We start from the raw sequence: 17,597 nt of genomic DNA on the forward strand, positions 1-17,597 counted from the left end.
ACATTTGTAATGGTTCGGCATACAAAAATTTGCTTTGAGATCTCTGACAGAACTATCTCAAGGGATGAGATAGTTATCCTGTAGTGTAATAGAAATATAAATAGAGGTTGTGAGACTGCCTGTACAAAGACGCATGCAATACTTACTGAGATGCCATAAATAACTAATCGTTATTTTATCTAGAACCCCCAGATCAATAGTCACCATGACATATTCTTAGGAATACTAGTTTGGTGACTCAAACTGAGAAGTTAAAATCTCCTCTTATTTGGGCAGAGATATTTGTAGCATGAGAGGTAGAGTTAATAAGAATTGCCAATTCTAATTGTGCTGAGTAGGCCAGAAGTTTTAAATAAAAGGATATGCTATGTAATTCTTTCACTTTATATTGTATTTATAACCAAGTATCTTGCACCTACACAAAAGCAATCCTGGTAATTGGAAGAAAGTCTGTTAAGACTGAAAGCAGAAAGAATGACTTCTGTTATAAATGACAAGTGATGGAACAGGAAATTACTTGCAAATTAATGAATGATTATGTAGCGAAAATCATGATATAACAGAAAAATATCATATTTATTTCAGTGTACAATCTTAAATGAAATACTCTAACCCCATGATATTTATATCCTAAGGTTTTCCTCCATTTAAACTTTAGTATGAATGATTAAACTGAGTTCAATGACCTCCCCCCAAAAAGTACAAGACTAGGGAAATGAAACTTGTTTTTGACAGATATCTTTCCTCGAAGGTATGTCATAATTGCAATATTTACACTTATAAAAAATTACAGTAAATATTATGCAATATTTAAATGGATTAATTGAACTGTGCATGTAGGAAAACATTATTTTTTTAGATTTCCAAACTATGGTTTGTACATTTACATATTTTGGTTACAAGAGACCACCTACTTTTCATATTGCTAAGTGATAATGGAATGGATTATTGATAAAAGGAATTATTACACAGCCCAAGTCCATAGAGAAAAAGAGAGGAAACACAGAAGAGGGAAACTACGCAAATTATGTAATTGTATTTTTTTCCATGTTTAAAAAAATACACGGACAAAAATTATGATGAAAGGGGTAAGTCAACTTGTTACATTTTACTGAAATTGGTATTATTTTGAGCTAGACAATTAGAATAGCACAAATATTGGCAATCTTGTGACAACAGTAGAATAGGCCTTTAGAATAAGCAGAGTACTTAATGGAGAAAACGTAAAGGGAAAGGAGAGTGAGTAAGCTCTCTTTGCCACAAGCTGTGCTCCTTCCCATGTCACACACTAAAGCTTGTTTTATAATTATACTTACACATCTTACACACTTTTAAAAAATATTTTAAGAGCAAAATAAATTGTCAAGTACTCTCTGAAAGATTCTTTTGTTAGACAATCTTACTATGAAATCACTGCAGTACATGGATACATGTCTGTTACCAAATAAAGAAATAATACATGCAGAGAATTGACTTTTTTTTCCTCTAGAGAATATAATTGTAATGTAGCCTTTGAGCACAATAAAAATTCAATGAAAGATAACATCACATTAAATAAAGGGTAATTCGTGAATGTTCCAGCAGATTTCTCCTGCTGAAGGTATGAGTGAACATTAGATATGCAGTTGCAATATTCATGTGCATTGGCTGGCCTGAGGCAAATAACAAGAATAAAACAGGTTGAAGTCCTGTCATATTTGAGTCCTTAATTAATTCTGACATCACTGTGAGGGTGCAATGGTTGAAATCCTTATCCCTCTTTTAGAAGTGAGAAAACCTGAGTTTGAGAGATGATATGCCAAAGATCACAAGACTCCTTCGGGGCAGCACTGTGACCACCACCTGCTCCTAATTACTACTCTGGAGTTTTCACTCAATCCCAAACCTTTACTTTGAAATAATCTAATAAATTGATTTGATCCCTCTGTGTGATTGCACTTGAATTCTTTTTTTTTTTTTTTTTTTTTTAGATCAGAGGCTCTTTTCATTAAATGACACTCAGAAACCATTTCACTGATTCTCAAGCTGAACTGTTCAGTAATTGGTTGACCTGTGGCAAAACCACAGAATTAAAAAAAGAATAAAATCGTTGGGGGAAAACGGACAGCATTTAAAATCATAGCTTAAGTGATTTATAATCTAGTTATTATCTTCATAATAAATGAATTGTCTTTGTTCTCAAGTCTCAGAAATAATGTTTCCAATGTGTGAACGCTTTTGAAAAGTAATTGTTTAAAAAATTCTATTCAAAAATGACATTTATCAGGCACATGAAATTATCTGCTGCTCTAAATAGACCTGAGATTTGGCCACTACTATTTGGTCACTGAAAGAAGTTAATCGAGATTTAAAATTTCACTTAGTTTCCATAATGGCAAGAACAGATACACTGGAATTGATAAAATCTTAGGATTAATTTAATTTTAGCAAGCACAACTGTAAAAATAAACAGTAGGATATATGAGCAATGCAGATCAATGGAGAAATGTTTTAAAGCCAGGTTTTTTTTTTTTTCTGTTCCAATGGTTTCATTGTAGCTCTCTAAGATTTGTTAGCTGCTTTTGTTGTGGTGTTGTATGTTTTGTTATAAGCTTTTCTTTTGTTGTATTCAGCTACCAAATCATAAGTTTGTTTTTCTATGTAAAATTAAAATGTACAATTTGTGACTAAATCATCATATAATAGTCTACCTTTGCAACCTAGCATTTTAGCTTTTTACAAAAGTGATGATCTCATTAATGCTATCCCAAAAAAAGAGAAAATAATCAAACTTTAATTGCCAAGGTACTTTCTAGAAAATGAAGGTTATGAGATGAATAGTAAATTGTCTCATTTGCTTTCTGCAACCAAACAGAAAACCTTCACGTTTCACTGTTTAAATTCACAATGTATTAGGCAAAAAAGGACAAGTAGTACATTGCTATACTTCTTAAAAATAATTTTAAAATGTCGTGATTTTTAAGAGATATTGAATTTGTTTAAATGTGTGAAATCTTGCATTTGTAAAAAAAAAAGTAGATTAAAAACAAAAAACCTAATTTTTAAATTCTGCAGAATAAAAGCCTGGAATATACAAATATCTAGGAAGATTTTATAATTAAAATAATGGTAAAAGAATTTTGTTCCTCCTTGACAAGAACAAAATGAATCCATCGTTTTACTCTTGGAATTAACATAACAGAATATTATTCAATTCAATATTTACTTTTTATTCTATCATTTCTTCTATCAATATTTATTGAACACCTATTATGTGCCAGATATTGTGCTGAGCAGTATATAAGACAACGATCATCAGTTCTCATGAAATTTAAATTCCAATAGAAAATTCTACAGTTTGTAAGGAGTTGTGCTTAATATGCTCATCTCCATTAGTAATGGGGGAGGTGAGAGTGATGTGGGTAGAACTTTTGAGACTGGGGTGGTAGGGTGGTGTGGGATTGTGGGCAGGGGAGTGATGATTCAAAAGTGCCCAAGTAAGTGCCACAAAGAGTGGCGCTGTCACAATCTGTTGTTATTCCCATCTCACATATTACTGATAAATTTTCCCTATGAATGGAAATACAAGTCCCCAACCAAGAGTCTTAAATATCTTGCTTCGATCAAAACAAAGCTGCAGGCCCTTGGATAACACTGTTTTTCCATAAACACATAAAGACTCTGGAGAACTCCACGATTTGGTAGATAGGGGCTTTTTGTGTATTATTTATATGACACCTAGTCACACTGAACTTGTACAATCCTGCTCCCTGAAGACCAGACAAGAGAGTAAACAGGAGATGCCGTCCTTGGAAACTCCATCCTTATCCTCATAACAGCTTAGCAACCAGGGTACTAAGGGGCAAAGTGAAAGCACAGTCTGTAAAAGGGTGGCTTCTAAACATGGCAGCCTCCCCCTGGTTTACACACTTCTTATAACCAACCCCTTGAAGGGGTGAGGCAGGGTTGTGAAAACGATGGGATATCACTCCTGCAATTAAGCTACTTGTGGACTTTGTGTTCATAAAAAGGGAGATTACCCCGAGTGGGCCTGACCTAATCATGTCAGTCAGAGTGAAGCAACAGAGATGTCCTTTTGTTGGCTGTAAGCTTTCGTGTTGTGAGAGAATGGGAAGGTGGGCTCTAGAAGCTGAGAGCCACTTTTTTTGGGAGGGGGCAAGGGGTAGAGTGACAGAAAGGCCGATCCCACATCTCTATTTGCATGATATACCATTACCTCTGAAGTAGCCATACCTTGCTCTGCATTCTCATGGTTATCCACAGCCCTAGACATAGAACCTTACCATCTTTGCAGAACATTTTATTAAATAACACAATCTATAGTATTTCATGTCCATCAATAATAGATAACGTTTAAGGCCTGGAACATTATCCTCATCCAAGCACCATGACTAACCATAAACTGAATATAACAAGCTGTTCTGAATTACTCCTGCCCACGCTCTGCTTAATGACACTGCCTGCCAATACCTGTGAGTTGCTGTTACCTGCCGTATAGCATTGTTTATGAGTATCATCACAAAGTATGTGATTTGGTCTCATATTGCAAACTTCTTGTGGTTTTGCCACCTAGACACAGGTAAAGCTTGAAGTCTGAACAATTTGCTTTCACTCACAAGTGCTCATATGGGACTCCCAGAGCACATAACAATGGTTTAAGGTTAGATTGTTCCAATTCATCCCTGTCCATTCTTCACTCCTACTCACATCAAGCACGGAAGATCCAGCTTCTGATATCTTTAACCCTTTGATTTTCCCATATATTTCAAATTACTCCATTAGCTAATCCACTGTACATTTTCGACTATATGTCCATGCAGTTCATACCTTTATTTCTAACTTCTGATTACATACTATTTTCAAAACAGAACGTTACAAGTAAACAACACTTTCTTTGTAGATTTGGTCTCACAACCTTCATCACAGTTTGGCCCTCAATCTCTCTTAAAAACATCTCTCAATTCTTCTATGAGTTACAACTAGGGTAACCAGATAACTTATTTTCCAAAACATAACACTTTTGAAAGAACAGGGGGACAATATCAATAACAACTGAATAACAGTTGTAAACCAAGACTCTCCCAGGAAGACCAGGATATGTGGTCATTCTTTGGGTCTTGTTAAGGCAGGAAGTCTGATAAATATTTGCACACACCCACAAGATAAAGTAGCTTAATTATCTTTTTCCACCTGAACCTAATAAATGTTCCTAATATACCACTTTCTGGGCCTGAAGTCCCCCCTTAGGCCTATCTCACAGCTTTCCTAATAGTAAAAATTATAACTGTTATAGATAAGTTAGCATTACTTTCATGGGGGAGGATTTTGGACTATACTATGGATTATTCTTTCCCTAGCTAATAAGAAACAACCTATAATTAACACTAGACAAACCAGTTAGAGTTTTTACTTTTTTATATATTCTCTGTGAGGAGAAAATTATTCTAATAGCGATGGTTTTATTAAACTACTGTTTTTGTGGCCCGCTGACATTACTCAGAAGAAAAGAGTTATTACAGATAATGTTGCTGATAAATTGATGATGAGAAAAATCAAAGTCTTTTAAAATTTTATGAAGAGTCATTAAATATATTGGGGGTAATTCACTGACTGTAAGTACAAGGCTCTTGAATTAAAATTTTAGCTGAATGGGAAGTGGGAAAAATATTGATGCTGAGAAACTGGGAAATAGTATATGAGACAAGTTAAAAAATCCTTTAACTGCTACACTGCAAATGCAACTGAGCAGTCATTATAGGCAGTCATTCTGAAGTGATAAAATGATAAACTGAATTACTTCATATTTTCCACTTATCTTTTCAGACTGCCGTTTTTGTCCACACTGTAGAGCCCTCTTAAATGAACATTAAACTCTTTAACAAAAGGATGGATCCTTTACAACTGATCTAAAGATATGCAAACAGAAGACTAGTGCCATCTATTGGAATATATATTGCCTTTAAATGCTTAGGGGCAAAAGGATGATATATTTCTCTTATCATTCCAGAGGCAAAAAAATCTCAGGGTTATAATTTAAGAAATAAATAGTTCTAAAACATCAATCTTTATAAAGGCATTACAATGTGCATGATATCATGTTTTTAAATTCTCATAATTTTAAATCAAATAATTTATATACACAAGAGCTCAGCCAAAAAAAAAAAAAAAAAAAATTCCAGGGTCCCAAACATTCTAGGGATATGCTATTGGAGATTAAAAGACAGGATGAATGCAGACTTATTTTCTGCTTTCTCTCTAGGGCAGTAGTTCTCGACATTTAGAATGCACTGAGGCATACGTTGAAAATGCAGCTTCTCAGACCTCACTTTGCATAAGATGAAATATGAGGTGCTTGTGGGACACACAGTTGGAAATATATAGTATTTCCTTGGACAGGCAGATCTGAAGCAGAGATGGGAGCTTGACTTAGCATGGCACATTTCTAACCAAAAAGAGGTGTTTGAGATCTAGAGCAAAAGCCATAGAACAGTTTACAAAGCAGAATTACACAGACTCACGTGAAGGAGCCCATAACCTAACTGTGCCAAATTCTCTGCATTTAGATGGTAAAACTGATCTTGGGAATAAGATGACTTGGGTAGTTATTTTCAGCATTTTATCATGGAATCAGAGAATGTCACAGGTAGAATGCAACCAAGAAATCGTTTCATTCGAGCTTATTAATTTATCAGTGAAGAAACTTGCCTAGAGAGATGAAGTGACCTAATTGGGGCCACAGAGTTTGTTGTCAAACTGATCATAATGTTTTTTCCAATCTATTATACAACGTCTGAATCAACTTTTGAATCATTGTTGAATCCAGTACTAAGCAGACATAACACAAGCACATTTAATTCCAAAAGAAAATTTAGCTGTAAAGGAAGTACTTAAGAGACCAGCATTCATCTACCTTCAAACTATAGAAGTGGCTGCTCTGCAAATAAGGTCTTGAACTGTAATAATTCATACAGCAGCAAGAGCAGAAGCAGCTTAGCTAGCCTTTCTCTGAACTGGGCTTGATTCAAAGTTATAACTCCTGTGTGTATTTATGGGTATGTGCATGCATGTGCATGTATGTCTGAAAACAGAAAGAGCTGGGGGATAAGAATGCAGCGGGAGCAGAGTAACTTTAGGTGATAAAATCACATTAAAAGTGGAGAGGTCACCTTGTATTTAAAAGTCAGCACATCATCTTGCTGATCTAAGGTTAAACTTGCAGGTGAAAGGTGTTATTATATTGATGTGAGTTTGTTTTCTTAGAGCTCTGTGGAATTATATCCCTAATTATGATTTATCTATTTACTTGATAAAATCCAAGTAAGGGGTTTATGCCAATAATAAAGATGACCATCTAACAGACTAATCCTTTCTAAGTCTGGATCAGTTTATGACTGTATTAGTTTTCGATTGCTGCATAACTACTTGTCACAAATCTAGCTGCTTAAGACAGTCCTCACTTAGGAATCTCACATTTCTCTAGGTCAGAAGTCAGGGAATGCTTGGCTAAGCCATCTTCTGAGGGTCTCACAGGCCAAAGGCAAAGTGTCAGCTAAACTGGGCTCTTATCTGGAGGCTCTGAGGAAGAATCAGCTTCCAAGCTCATTCAGGTTGTTTGCAGAATTCAATTTCTGTGGCTGTAGGTCTGAGGTACTGTTTCCTTGCTAGCCGGCAGCCAGTGGCTACTCTCAGCTCCAAGATGCACCCACATTCCTTCTCACTTGGCCCCCTTCATCTTCAAAGCTAGCAATGGTGCATCAAACCCCTCTCACACTTCAAATCTCTGTGATGTCTTCTCCTACCAGATGGAGAACACTGAGTTTTTTAAGAAGTCCTCACCTGACTGGGTACTGGGACAAGTCTAGCCAAATAATCTCCAAATCTTAAGGTCAACTGACTTGGGATTTAATTACATCTCCAAAATCCCTTTACAGCAATACTTAGATTACTGTTTAACTGAATAACCAGAAGACAAGAATCTCAGGAGACAGTCTTTAGAATTCTGCTTGCCACACAACATTCTATCTATGGCACAAAATACTGAGAGCATTCTTTGTACTCTCGATATTTTGAAATATCTTTGCAACATCCTTTAACGTCAAGTATACTGGGAACTTCACTTCCTCTGAAACATCTTTATCCTTTTTATCACAACCAGTTTCCTCATTTATGTTGGTAATTCCACCTTCATTAATTTCCTCTGGCTGCATACCTTGGGTTTCTAGAATGCTGGCAGTGTCAACCACTCCTATGATCAGCCATCTCCTAATCTCATCAAATCTCACTTTCAGTGTTATCAAAATTATAACTCTTTTCTTGAAAATAGAATGATTAGATGCAGAACATGATAGTGGTAAGTAAACTCTTTTGAAAAATAGATGTTTCTCTTATTGCAAATTTATATTTTGTGAGAATGCTGAGGGACCCAAACTCTATTAGGTAGCCAAGAAGTATATTATCTTGGGCACATTATATAATTTTCAGGCAGAGGTTTCTCTAACAGGGTAGGGTAACTATTTGAAAGCAAGAGTGTAAGTACCATTTCCAAAGGAAATGATGATGATGATAATGTTATTATTTTAATTAATTTATTTCACCTCAGGCCAGGGCAGAGGCTTTCTTATCTGTTGTTTCTGCAGTCAGGAAGATCTCTGTTTCTCTCCTTTTACTCTGCCCATCCTTTCACTAAGGATGTAAAGATTATCTCAGGTATCTTGTATTTATGGGGAGTGTAATGAGTGGTCTCAATTTGTGATGATGGAAGCCTAATCTCCCATTCTCATGTGGAAGTTCCTGGTTTCTGTATGTCCTCCAGTGCAGCCCCATTTTCTGTTTTCATTTGTGTCTCTGGTTTGTGTTTAGTGTGTGCATGTATGTGTGTAGAAGAGAGAGCTATTTCCCATATTTTCTTGGGAGGATAGCAAAACACTTAATAGCATCTTTGTTCCAGCTTAATCATCATCCAGGTTCTTTTTGCACCGAGAAGTCTTTTTCCAATATCTAGACCACGATACACATAGCAGTGGAAGTCTAGTTCACATTTTTGGTATACATTTTGTTACATATGTACATATCCCTAAACAATATATAGCATTGTTTTGCATATTGTTAAGCTTCAAATGAAAGGTATAAAATTATAAGAACAAATGTTTTACTAAATATTTTATTTGTGCAGCCCTGGTTATTTTCACTTCTGCATGTGACTATATATTTTTAATGGGTAGTTATATCACTTTCAATTTTTTCCTATTACAGACAATGCTACAAGAGGTGGAAATATTGGCGTATTGGTTATGCATATCAACTGCAATAGATATTTCCAAATTGCTTTCCCAAATATTTTTACTATATTACAGTCCACCAGCAATGTACGAGACTTTTAATTGCTCCATGTACCTGTCAGAGTTGATATCATCACCCTTTCTTCACTATTCTGAGTGGTATAGATTGGTATTTAATTTGCTTTTAGTTTGTATTTCTTCAAAACTAAGTGAACTTTTCACATCTTTTTTGTCATTTGGATTTCTTATTCTGTAAATGAGCTGTTCTTTTACTTTGTCCATTTGTCAATTGTATAATTATTTTGTCAATAATCTTTTATCGGTTATAAGAACTGTAACACTTCTACTAGCGTGTTATGGCATTTTGTTGTTGTGTGTTTGTTTCTAGTATGACAGTGCATAGAAAGTTTTACTTTTATTACGGTTCAACATATCAATCTTTTATGTTTGTTGCTTTTATTTACTTAAGAAAACTTCCCTTGCCTACAATTATGAACATATCCTCCTATATTTCCCTCTAAAGGTTGGATGTTTTACTTTACTACAGTAAGTCTTAAATCCTCATGGAAATTAATTTTTGTGTCTGGAGTACAGTTTTAATATTTACGGCTAATCTATTCCAGAACAATGTAACAGTTTATAGTCTACTGACTATACTACCAGTTTAGTCATACATCAAGATGACAAAAATGTGTTTGTTTTTCCATCTAATTCTGAACTATCTTCTATTCTACTGTTTGTTTCTGCACCACAACCACACTAGCTGTTCATCAAAAAGATCTTGTCGATGCTTGCGCCTTGCTTTTCATATAAATCTTAAAATTAGCTTATCAAGTTCCATGAAAATGTCCATTTGGATTTTAATCAAGGTTACTTACATATATTTGGAGTGATGATACTGAGCCTCCTATCCATGAACATCCCATTAATCTCCATTTATTTGGGTTTCCTTTCTTATGACTCTTCATTTGAATTTCCTTTAACATTCATTTATTAAAAATTTTCTTGCTTCAACAAAGTGCACTGGCCTTGCACTAGCATTCTACTTTTGCTTCTATTGCTTCTGTATTTTTGTTTTTGAACTGTGGGCAAGTCTTTGCTGCTGAACGTATTTTCTCATTTCTGAAATGAATTTAGTATTTCCTTTCCAGCTCACATATTTCCATTAAGGCTCAAGTAATAATGATTGAAGTTTTCAAAATGGAAAAAACAAAACCAAGGATTTTTGTTTATTGTAGATAAACCTGTAAATTTTTTTTACAGGTTTATCTACAATATCTTTCTGAACAAGTGCATCCCTTATAACAAATATTTTCTTTCAAAGCATCACGGGCATCTTTGGGAACATGTGTAAGAATCAAAAAGCTCGTGCCCTCCACAGCAGGGTGAAACTTTCAAATGTGACGTTATCTCTGTGAACCAGCAATTCATTAACCATGATAATTGAAGACTAATATGAAAAGATGTTTAAAGAAAGCTCTTCCTGAATCCTTAACTACTTGAGCATACTTCATTTTCTCTGTCAACATCAAGCAACCATTTATTAGGTTCCTGACCTCATGTTACACGCCAGTTAAAACCAAGTATCTAGGGAGTTAAATAAAAGGTATGTGATTTTTTTTCTTTTTAAATATAAAGATCATTAGTTAGAAAACATGAAAATAATCTCAAAAGTCCTACTGTCAAGTGGATTTAGTAGAGCACTGAGGTCTTGCAAATACCTCATTTCAGAAAAGTAGGTTAGCATGAAATATATTAATTCAAATCTAAACATATGAAATAGGATCCAAAAGGATTTGCTGCAGCTGCATATTAGTGTTAGGTGACTTAACACCACATCACATGTCAATAAAGTCCCCTGAGATATCCTACCGCAACTGGTTTCCTCTGGTCCCATTTCTATAATTTTTATTCATCTAAATATTATTTCCAATTTGGGACTGTTTCTTTAAAGAACTAGAACATTTAGCAAACTACTGATTTGATCAGTAGTAACGAGCAATATGTACGATTTCTAGGGAAGTGCTCCAACTTTGGAATAGGAACTGGAATAAATGAAAAATCTCTGAATTATTTAAAAACAAAATGAGAGACCTAAATAGTTGGAGTAAACGAAAAGTATTGGAAAAAATTACCTTTAGAAACGCTGACTCATTTTTGCTATGAATCATTTGCCTCTTGAGAGCAAGAGTAGTATTAGATCAAAATGGTGGTAAAGTGTATATATTAAGATAGCTGGAGTGCCATTTAAATTGAACTATCCTTCACACTGGACTTAGTGACAGGATTGTATTGTATGTATTTTACCACCTTCTTACTTGTTATGGTAAAGGGAAGATTGTATACAGTTTGTTTCTTTCACTGGATGTTGCAGAAAGCTAAATCTGCACTATTAGATGGAGAAACAAAGTTGGGCAAAATTCCTCTATCTGATAAAACTCATTCAGGAGAAAGTGACTAAGGTTCAACAGTGGTTCAACATTTATTTCACTATGTGAATACCCAAGAAACGTACAATTTTAAAAGATGAACAGAGTCCAAATAAAGTCATTTTTTAAAATTTTGTTTATTGTAATTGTTTACCAATGGGGAGACGCAGTTTATTTACACCAGCAGCCATGGGGCAAGGGGAATACACAGTTAGTTAGCAACCTGTATAGGATGGACTACTTATGCAAAAATAAGACTCTCCAAAACAAAGGACAATGGTGAGCTTCACTACACTTCCCCGATGATCCCAGCATGCGATAATGCCAGGCAATGGCCCCTGGGCATGCGGTGGTGGGAACTAATGTATGGAAGAAAAAGCCACAAACCACAGAAATTTGTAAAGAACCCCTTCCCCCCCCATACACACACACACTCAGATACATAATAGAATTACAGGGTGATCAATACACTTAATTGAGGAGATTAGGACAGGAATTCTGCTGTTAAGAGGAAAGATAGGGAAAGGGAGAGTTCCTAACCACTGTTAACTACATGGTAGGGAGCATTCTCTCCCCCCAAAAGAAAGGAGTTAGTTTGTCCCCTCAGGGCACCTGTTGGACCTAGCCCACCTCATACCCAACCAGGACCGGGGGCTACTGCCCTAATAATGGGGAGCAAAAAACAAAAACACAAACCAAGAGGGAGGTAATATGAACCAACCATTACTCAAAACTATTTCCACTTCTCCCTCCTCTAACCAAGAGAAAAGGCCAGAAAGGAAACAGTAATGTCACAATCTGAGCTCCCTCTCTGAAGGAGGAGTGGACCATGGCCTTACCTTCAGCCTGCTTCCCAGATATTATCTTTAAGTAGGCCAGAGTCTCACTTAGACCCTCCTTTCCTTCTGCATCCCCTCAGAAGGAGATGTCTCTAAAAAAGGCAAGGGCAGATAACCCAACATTATTTCAGTTCTTGCCAAGGTTTGACTTTTTAAACAGTTATTACAACTCTTGGATTGAAGACCAATCTGTAGCTAGGCCCTCAGCCTAAGCAGGACAACTCTATAGAGGGAGAATGCAATAATAAACAGTCTCAAGGCCCTATTACTATGCTTCCCTTAACCCTCTAGAGTATGTAACCCAAATCAGTCCATACAGTCCAAACAGCTCCTTCTGGGATGAGGACAGATACATGCACAGCAAGGGTTAGAGAAAATGGATCAGAACCTACGCCGTCCCTGTGCCACTCGGCCTTGACTGCTTTTCTGCTTAGGTCCTAGGGGGCAGTATCCAAGTGGAGGTGGGAAGATATAACTCCTCAGGAACTAAGACACAGCAGGAAGGCATACCAGCAAGGAGTCCTACAGGAGAAATGCTTAGGCATGACACTGCTTTTCATATACAAAAAATTACTTTCTCTTCCCATCCTAATCCCAATAGAGGGAGCCATAAGAAAGATTCTGCTCTCTCTCACAAAAACAAGAAAACAAAACAAACTTAAGAGAAGCCAAGGAAAGGGAAACTGGGCAGGCTTCAGAAGTAGGAGCATCAAGAGAAACTGAAACTGGTCAGCGCGAATGTACAGCGGCAGGCAGCACCCGGGGTGATGAGCTGCACCAGATCGGCACGGAGCAGGGGGCTGGAGGGACACGGGGCCAAGCCAGACGAAGGAGGCTGGGCCCCTTACTGGGGCACAGAATGAGGTAAGAAAACATTTCAAATAAAGCAGCACCGTTCCCGCTCACCTTGGGGCTCCCACCCCTATACACTTCATCAACTTCAATCAGGGAGTCAAGCGGAGGGTAGTTTTTGATACTCAGCTCACACTTCCCATCCTCCCCTATCCCATTCCCTAAAACCAGAGGGTTTCTGGGGGCCATTTCCTGACTTCCAACAACAAAAGGACAGCTCTTGTTGTCAAGAAGGTCCAAAGGGAACTGAGTGGAAAGGGCTGTCCTTTGGGAGGGGCAGAGAAGGTGGTGACAGTCTAGATGCCACGGAGCTCTGTGACTGCCCGACCCAAGGAACAGGGGCGTTCAATAGGGTACTGCACAGTCAGGTGAGAGTGGCCCCAGCCTGCTCCTTGGCTCCTAGCACTAACCCATTCACATTAGTGAGTGCAGCTGAAACAGGTCCCCTCTGGGCTCAGCTTTCAAACCACAGCCTCCTGCACAGCCATGATGCTCTTCCATAGTTCACTCCTGCCCCGAAAGTGGGAGGCAGGTAGTGACCTGGCATAATAACCAAGTCAGACCCATGGACTGGCTAGGTCACGAGTAACTCAGAGTAGGAAAATGCCCCACCGAACTGTTGTCCACAGCACAATACATCCAGATATGAATCCTGCAGCTTGAAAGATCGTGCATAGTCGCAGAAGGCCCTGCTACCTCCCCAAGGGATCATAACTTAACCCTCAGCCTGCCTGGATAACCAAGTTACTCATCTGCTAAGCCTATGCCACCAGGTGGGGTGCAAGAAAGAGGGCTCTGTTCAGCAAAACGCTAACCCATGTCCCCAACTCCGCTGAAGTCACTGTTAAACGCTGGACCTTTGGGAAACTGGTGGCTTTGAGCTTTTCTTGTTGGCGTCAAGACCACAGAGCTTCTCCTACCAGATTCAGCTGGGAATTCTTTTTCTTGGCTTTCCCAGATCGAACGATTAATATCCAGATCTCATAAGTGACTTTCATTTGTCTTGGAGAAGCCCAAATCAGAGGCTCAGAGATCAGAGGTGCAGTCCCACTGAGGCCCAACAATTAAGGCCTGACCATGAGTTATGTCCAAACGGTCAGTTATCCAGAAAGCCCTTGACATCAGGCAGACAGAAAGGCTGAGGAACCAAAGAACTTTATATGCTGAGCACACAGATGCTCACCTGTGCACTGGGGACAGTACAGGGTTCTTGTGCACTTTCTGGTGTGTTTAGAAATCAACCACTGCATGGCGTGCAGGATGCACAGCACCGCCCCTCCTGTCCAGGATTTCAAAGCTGATCCAAAGGTAATACACTTATACAAGGATCCGAATTCCTAAATTCTCCACTCCAAGTTTTTAAAGGCTAGGTTCTTCAATGGGAACTGGGACTTTTGTCTGATTTTTTTTTTTTTTTTTTTTTCTACTTAGCTACCTAACTTCTCAAAACCACAGGACTGGTCTATGTTATTGTCCTGGTCACCCTCAGACTCTCATGATGCAGCTACTGGAATTCCGGAGGTGAGCGTTGCAGCTGCTGATCAGGCCCATTCCCAGATTCTCCGGGAAGGGAGCAAAGCGGCAGGCGACACGCTCCTTTATCTTCCACTGGCTGAATGCCAAAATCCTTCACGCTACCAGTCTCTGCGAATTCCAGGTAGAAGTAGCCACACTTGACTGCCCGGTGCACCTCAAAGCAGAAGCCCAAACAGGAATCCTCTATTAGGTCTACGTATATCTCCTGAGCGATGGCCTCTAGCTTGTTAGTATCCAGGTTAGCCAACGAAATTTCCTCCATTTTAATCTGTACACGACCGTGGAGAGGGCGCTCGGATTACTCACAGCTGCACGGGCGGCAACACGTCGGGCTCGTCCGGCCGCGCCTAGGCCTACAGGCCTGTCAGGGCCGCGTCTTCAGCAGCGAGGGCGGAGGCGTCGCGGCGGCAGAGGCAGGGCAGCTGCAGCAACCAGCGGCGACTGCTCCGGAACCCCAGGTATCTCCGTTTCTTTTGGCGTCTCCCCAGGCCTGGGACTTTCAGCTCGGGCTGGCCCCAGATTCACCGCCGCCAAACGGTCTCAATGCCTCTTTCCGCGGCCCCGGCCTCTTCCGCTCGCTAGTCCGGGTTTAGCCCCGCCTCCCCACTTCCGCTCCTCAGCACGCCTGCGCATTGGCCCCGCGCAGACTCGCCGGGTTCCTCCCTATGCGCAGCTGCCAGGGAAGCCCTGGAGTTTTAGGAAAACGGATGGGAAGAACTAAAACGTATCAGACTGTCATTATCTCTAATTGTGAAAAGATGATAAGGATGCTGTTTTATGTTATTTTGTTTGCAGATTTAAACACTCGCTAATGAATTCTTCGTCCATGCTTAATCGATTCCCTCTTGAAAAAGACAAATGACAACTATGTGCACATTTGTGGTAATCTGAAATACAGTTTTAGGACTAGTTCTCCGGATACGTTTGAAAATTTGACATATAATTGACTTACAATCATTTATACTACTGCCGCAGTTGTCATTTAAATCCACTAGATGGTGCAAGGAAACAAATTACACTAGAGTATCTTTCAGTCTTTTTTTGAATGAAAAACTAGGCACTAAAGACGTAATTCATATATATTGATAATATGAACCTAAGGCGTTTATTTCATTTATAAGACCATTAAGTCAGTGTGACTATAAATAGATCATCATATACTGTACATCTCTAAAATAATTCAAAGAGAAAATTATATGTATATTTTCTATTGAAGAGGGAGGAAACCTGAAATATGTTAAATACACTGGGAGGTAAAGGAATCTTTTCCTAAGATTGTGCTGCATGAATTGTGGGATCTAGAGCCAGTCTACCCGGGTATAAATCCTAGATCCAACATTTAACAGTTCTGTTTCCTCATCTGGATAAAGCTAGTTCCCATTTAATAGTTAAAATTAAATGATATTTAAAAAAAATTCTTCTTGTGACAGCTTCTTACATGTAAGTAAGCATTCAGTAACTGTCAGCTATTTTAATATTAGTTATGGACTTGAATATAAGAAAATTTTCCTGTATCTTGTTAGTTTCCGCCCCCACCACTGTGAAATAGAGCAGCCTCTTGTACCTTTATACTTTATTAAAATATAGCTGTAGCCAAAGAAACAAAATTTAAAAAACAATACATATTTGTATCTGTCTGATTCTATAATTTCCTTTCCAGAGTAAAGGAAAATATAGACATGTATCTTTCCAGACAGATACAAATAAGAACTTTCTAATGTATATGATCATCAGAACACTATTAGTTTTAGAATTCATTCTTAATATCTTACTCTATATTTTTATGAGTAGAAGGTTAAGTACCAGTTTAACTTATTGGTTTATGAGTACTTAGCTGGTACTTGTACCCATCCAAATTTTCTGATTGTGTATTTTATCATCTTAAAAAACACAAATTGACAGATATGGAGGAATTTGAAAGCCTAAGCTATTTAAGACCCATGCATGACAAGAATATTTTTATCTGGGACATAACTTTTTTTCCATTGCAGCCTTTGTGTAATTTATACATTCTCCATTCAAAAATTGGTATCATGTTTTGATATAAGTTGAAATCTGCATATAGCCATGTGCTAAGCCAGAAAATATAATGATCAAGTGCATAAGTTCTTGAGTCAGACTGCCTCCCTCCTACCAGTTACTATCTATGTGAACTTGCCTTATCTACTTCTGTAAATCACAGTTTTCTCATTGTAAAATGTCAATGACAATTCCCATCATAAAAGCTTGCTGTGAGATTTAAACTTGACAATGAATTTAAAAGTCTTCACAAAGTGTCTGACAAATAGTATATAATATTGTTTACCTACCTATTACATGTCTAGTTAGGTAAGAAGATACAGATGTAAATACAATCATTTCCACTCACTCCTCTCCCATGCCTTCTCCAAATTTAATTTAAAGCAATGATTCTCAAATATTAATGTGTATATAAACCACTCAGAGATCCTTTCAAAATGCAGATTATGATTCATTAGCTCATTAGTAGGACCTGGGTTTTCGCATTTCTAACATATTTGATGCTGCTGGTTCGTGGACCATACTTTGAGTAGCAAGGAATTAAAAGGGCTTGATAGTGGGCAACTGTTCTTCATAGTGATTGACTCCCATATAATTTGTTCTCGCCAAATTATCATGAGAGACTTTGCATGCTTGATTTTGAC

At 37.8% G+C, this 17,597-nt stretch overlaps 1 protein-coding gene across 1 annotated transcript; it reads right to left on the bottom strand.

Moving 5' to 3' along the window:
* Positions 1-12,150: 12,150 nt before the first annotated feature.
* Positions 12,151-15,527, bottom strand: ATXN7L3B (ataxin 7 like 3B). Its single transcript, XM_061205832.1, has one exon. The coding sequence runs from the start codon at positions 15,194-15,196 to the stop codon at positions 14,903-14,905; it is 294 nt and encodes a 97-aa protein (XP_061061815.1). The 5' UTR covers positions 15,197-15,527; the 3' UTR covers positions 12,151-14,902.
* Positions 15,528-17,597: the final 2,070 nt, after the last annotated feature.

The sequence above is a fragment of the Eubalaena glacialis genome, chromosome 11, assembly GCF_028564815.1.
Source record: "Eubalaena glacialis isolate mEubGla1 chromosome 11, mEubGla1.1.hap2.+ XY, whole genome shotgun sequence".
NCBI lineage: Eukaryota > Metazoa > Chordata > Mammalia > Artiodactyla > Balaenidae > Eubalaena > Eubalaena glacialis.

Excerpts from the sequence above, each read along its gene's own strand:
- ATXN7L3B (XM_061205832.1), bottom strand. The coding sequence starts at position 15,196 with ATGGAGGAAATTTCGTTGGCTAACCTGGATACTAACAAGCTAGAGGCC.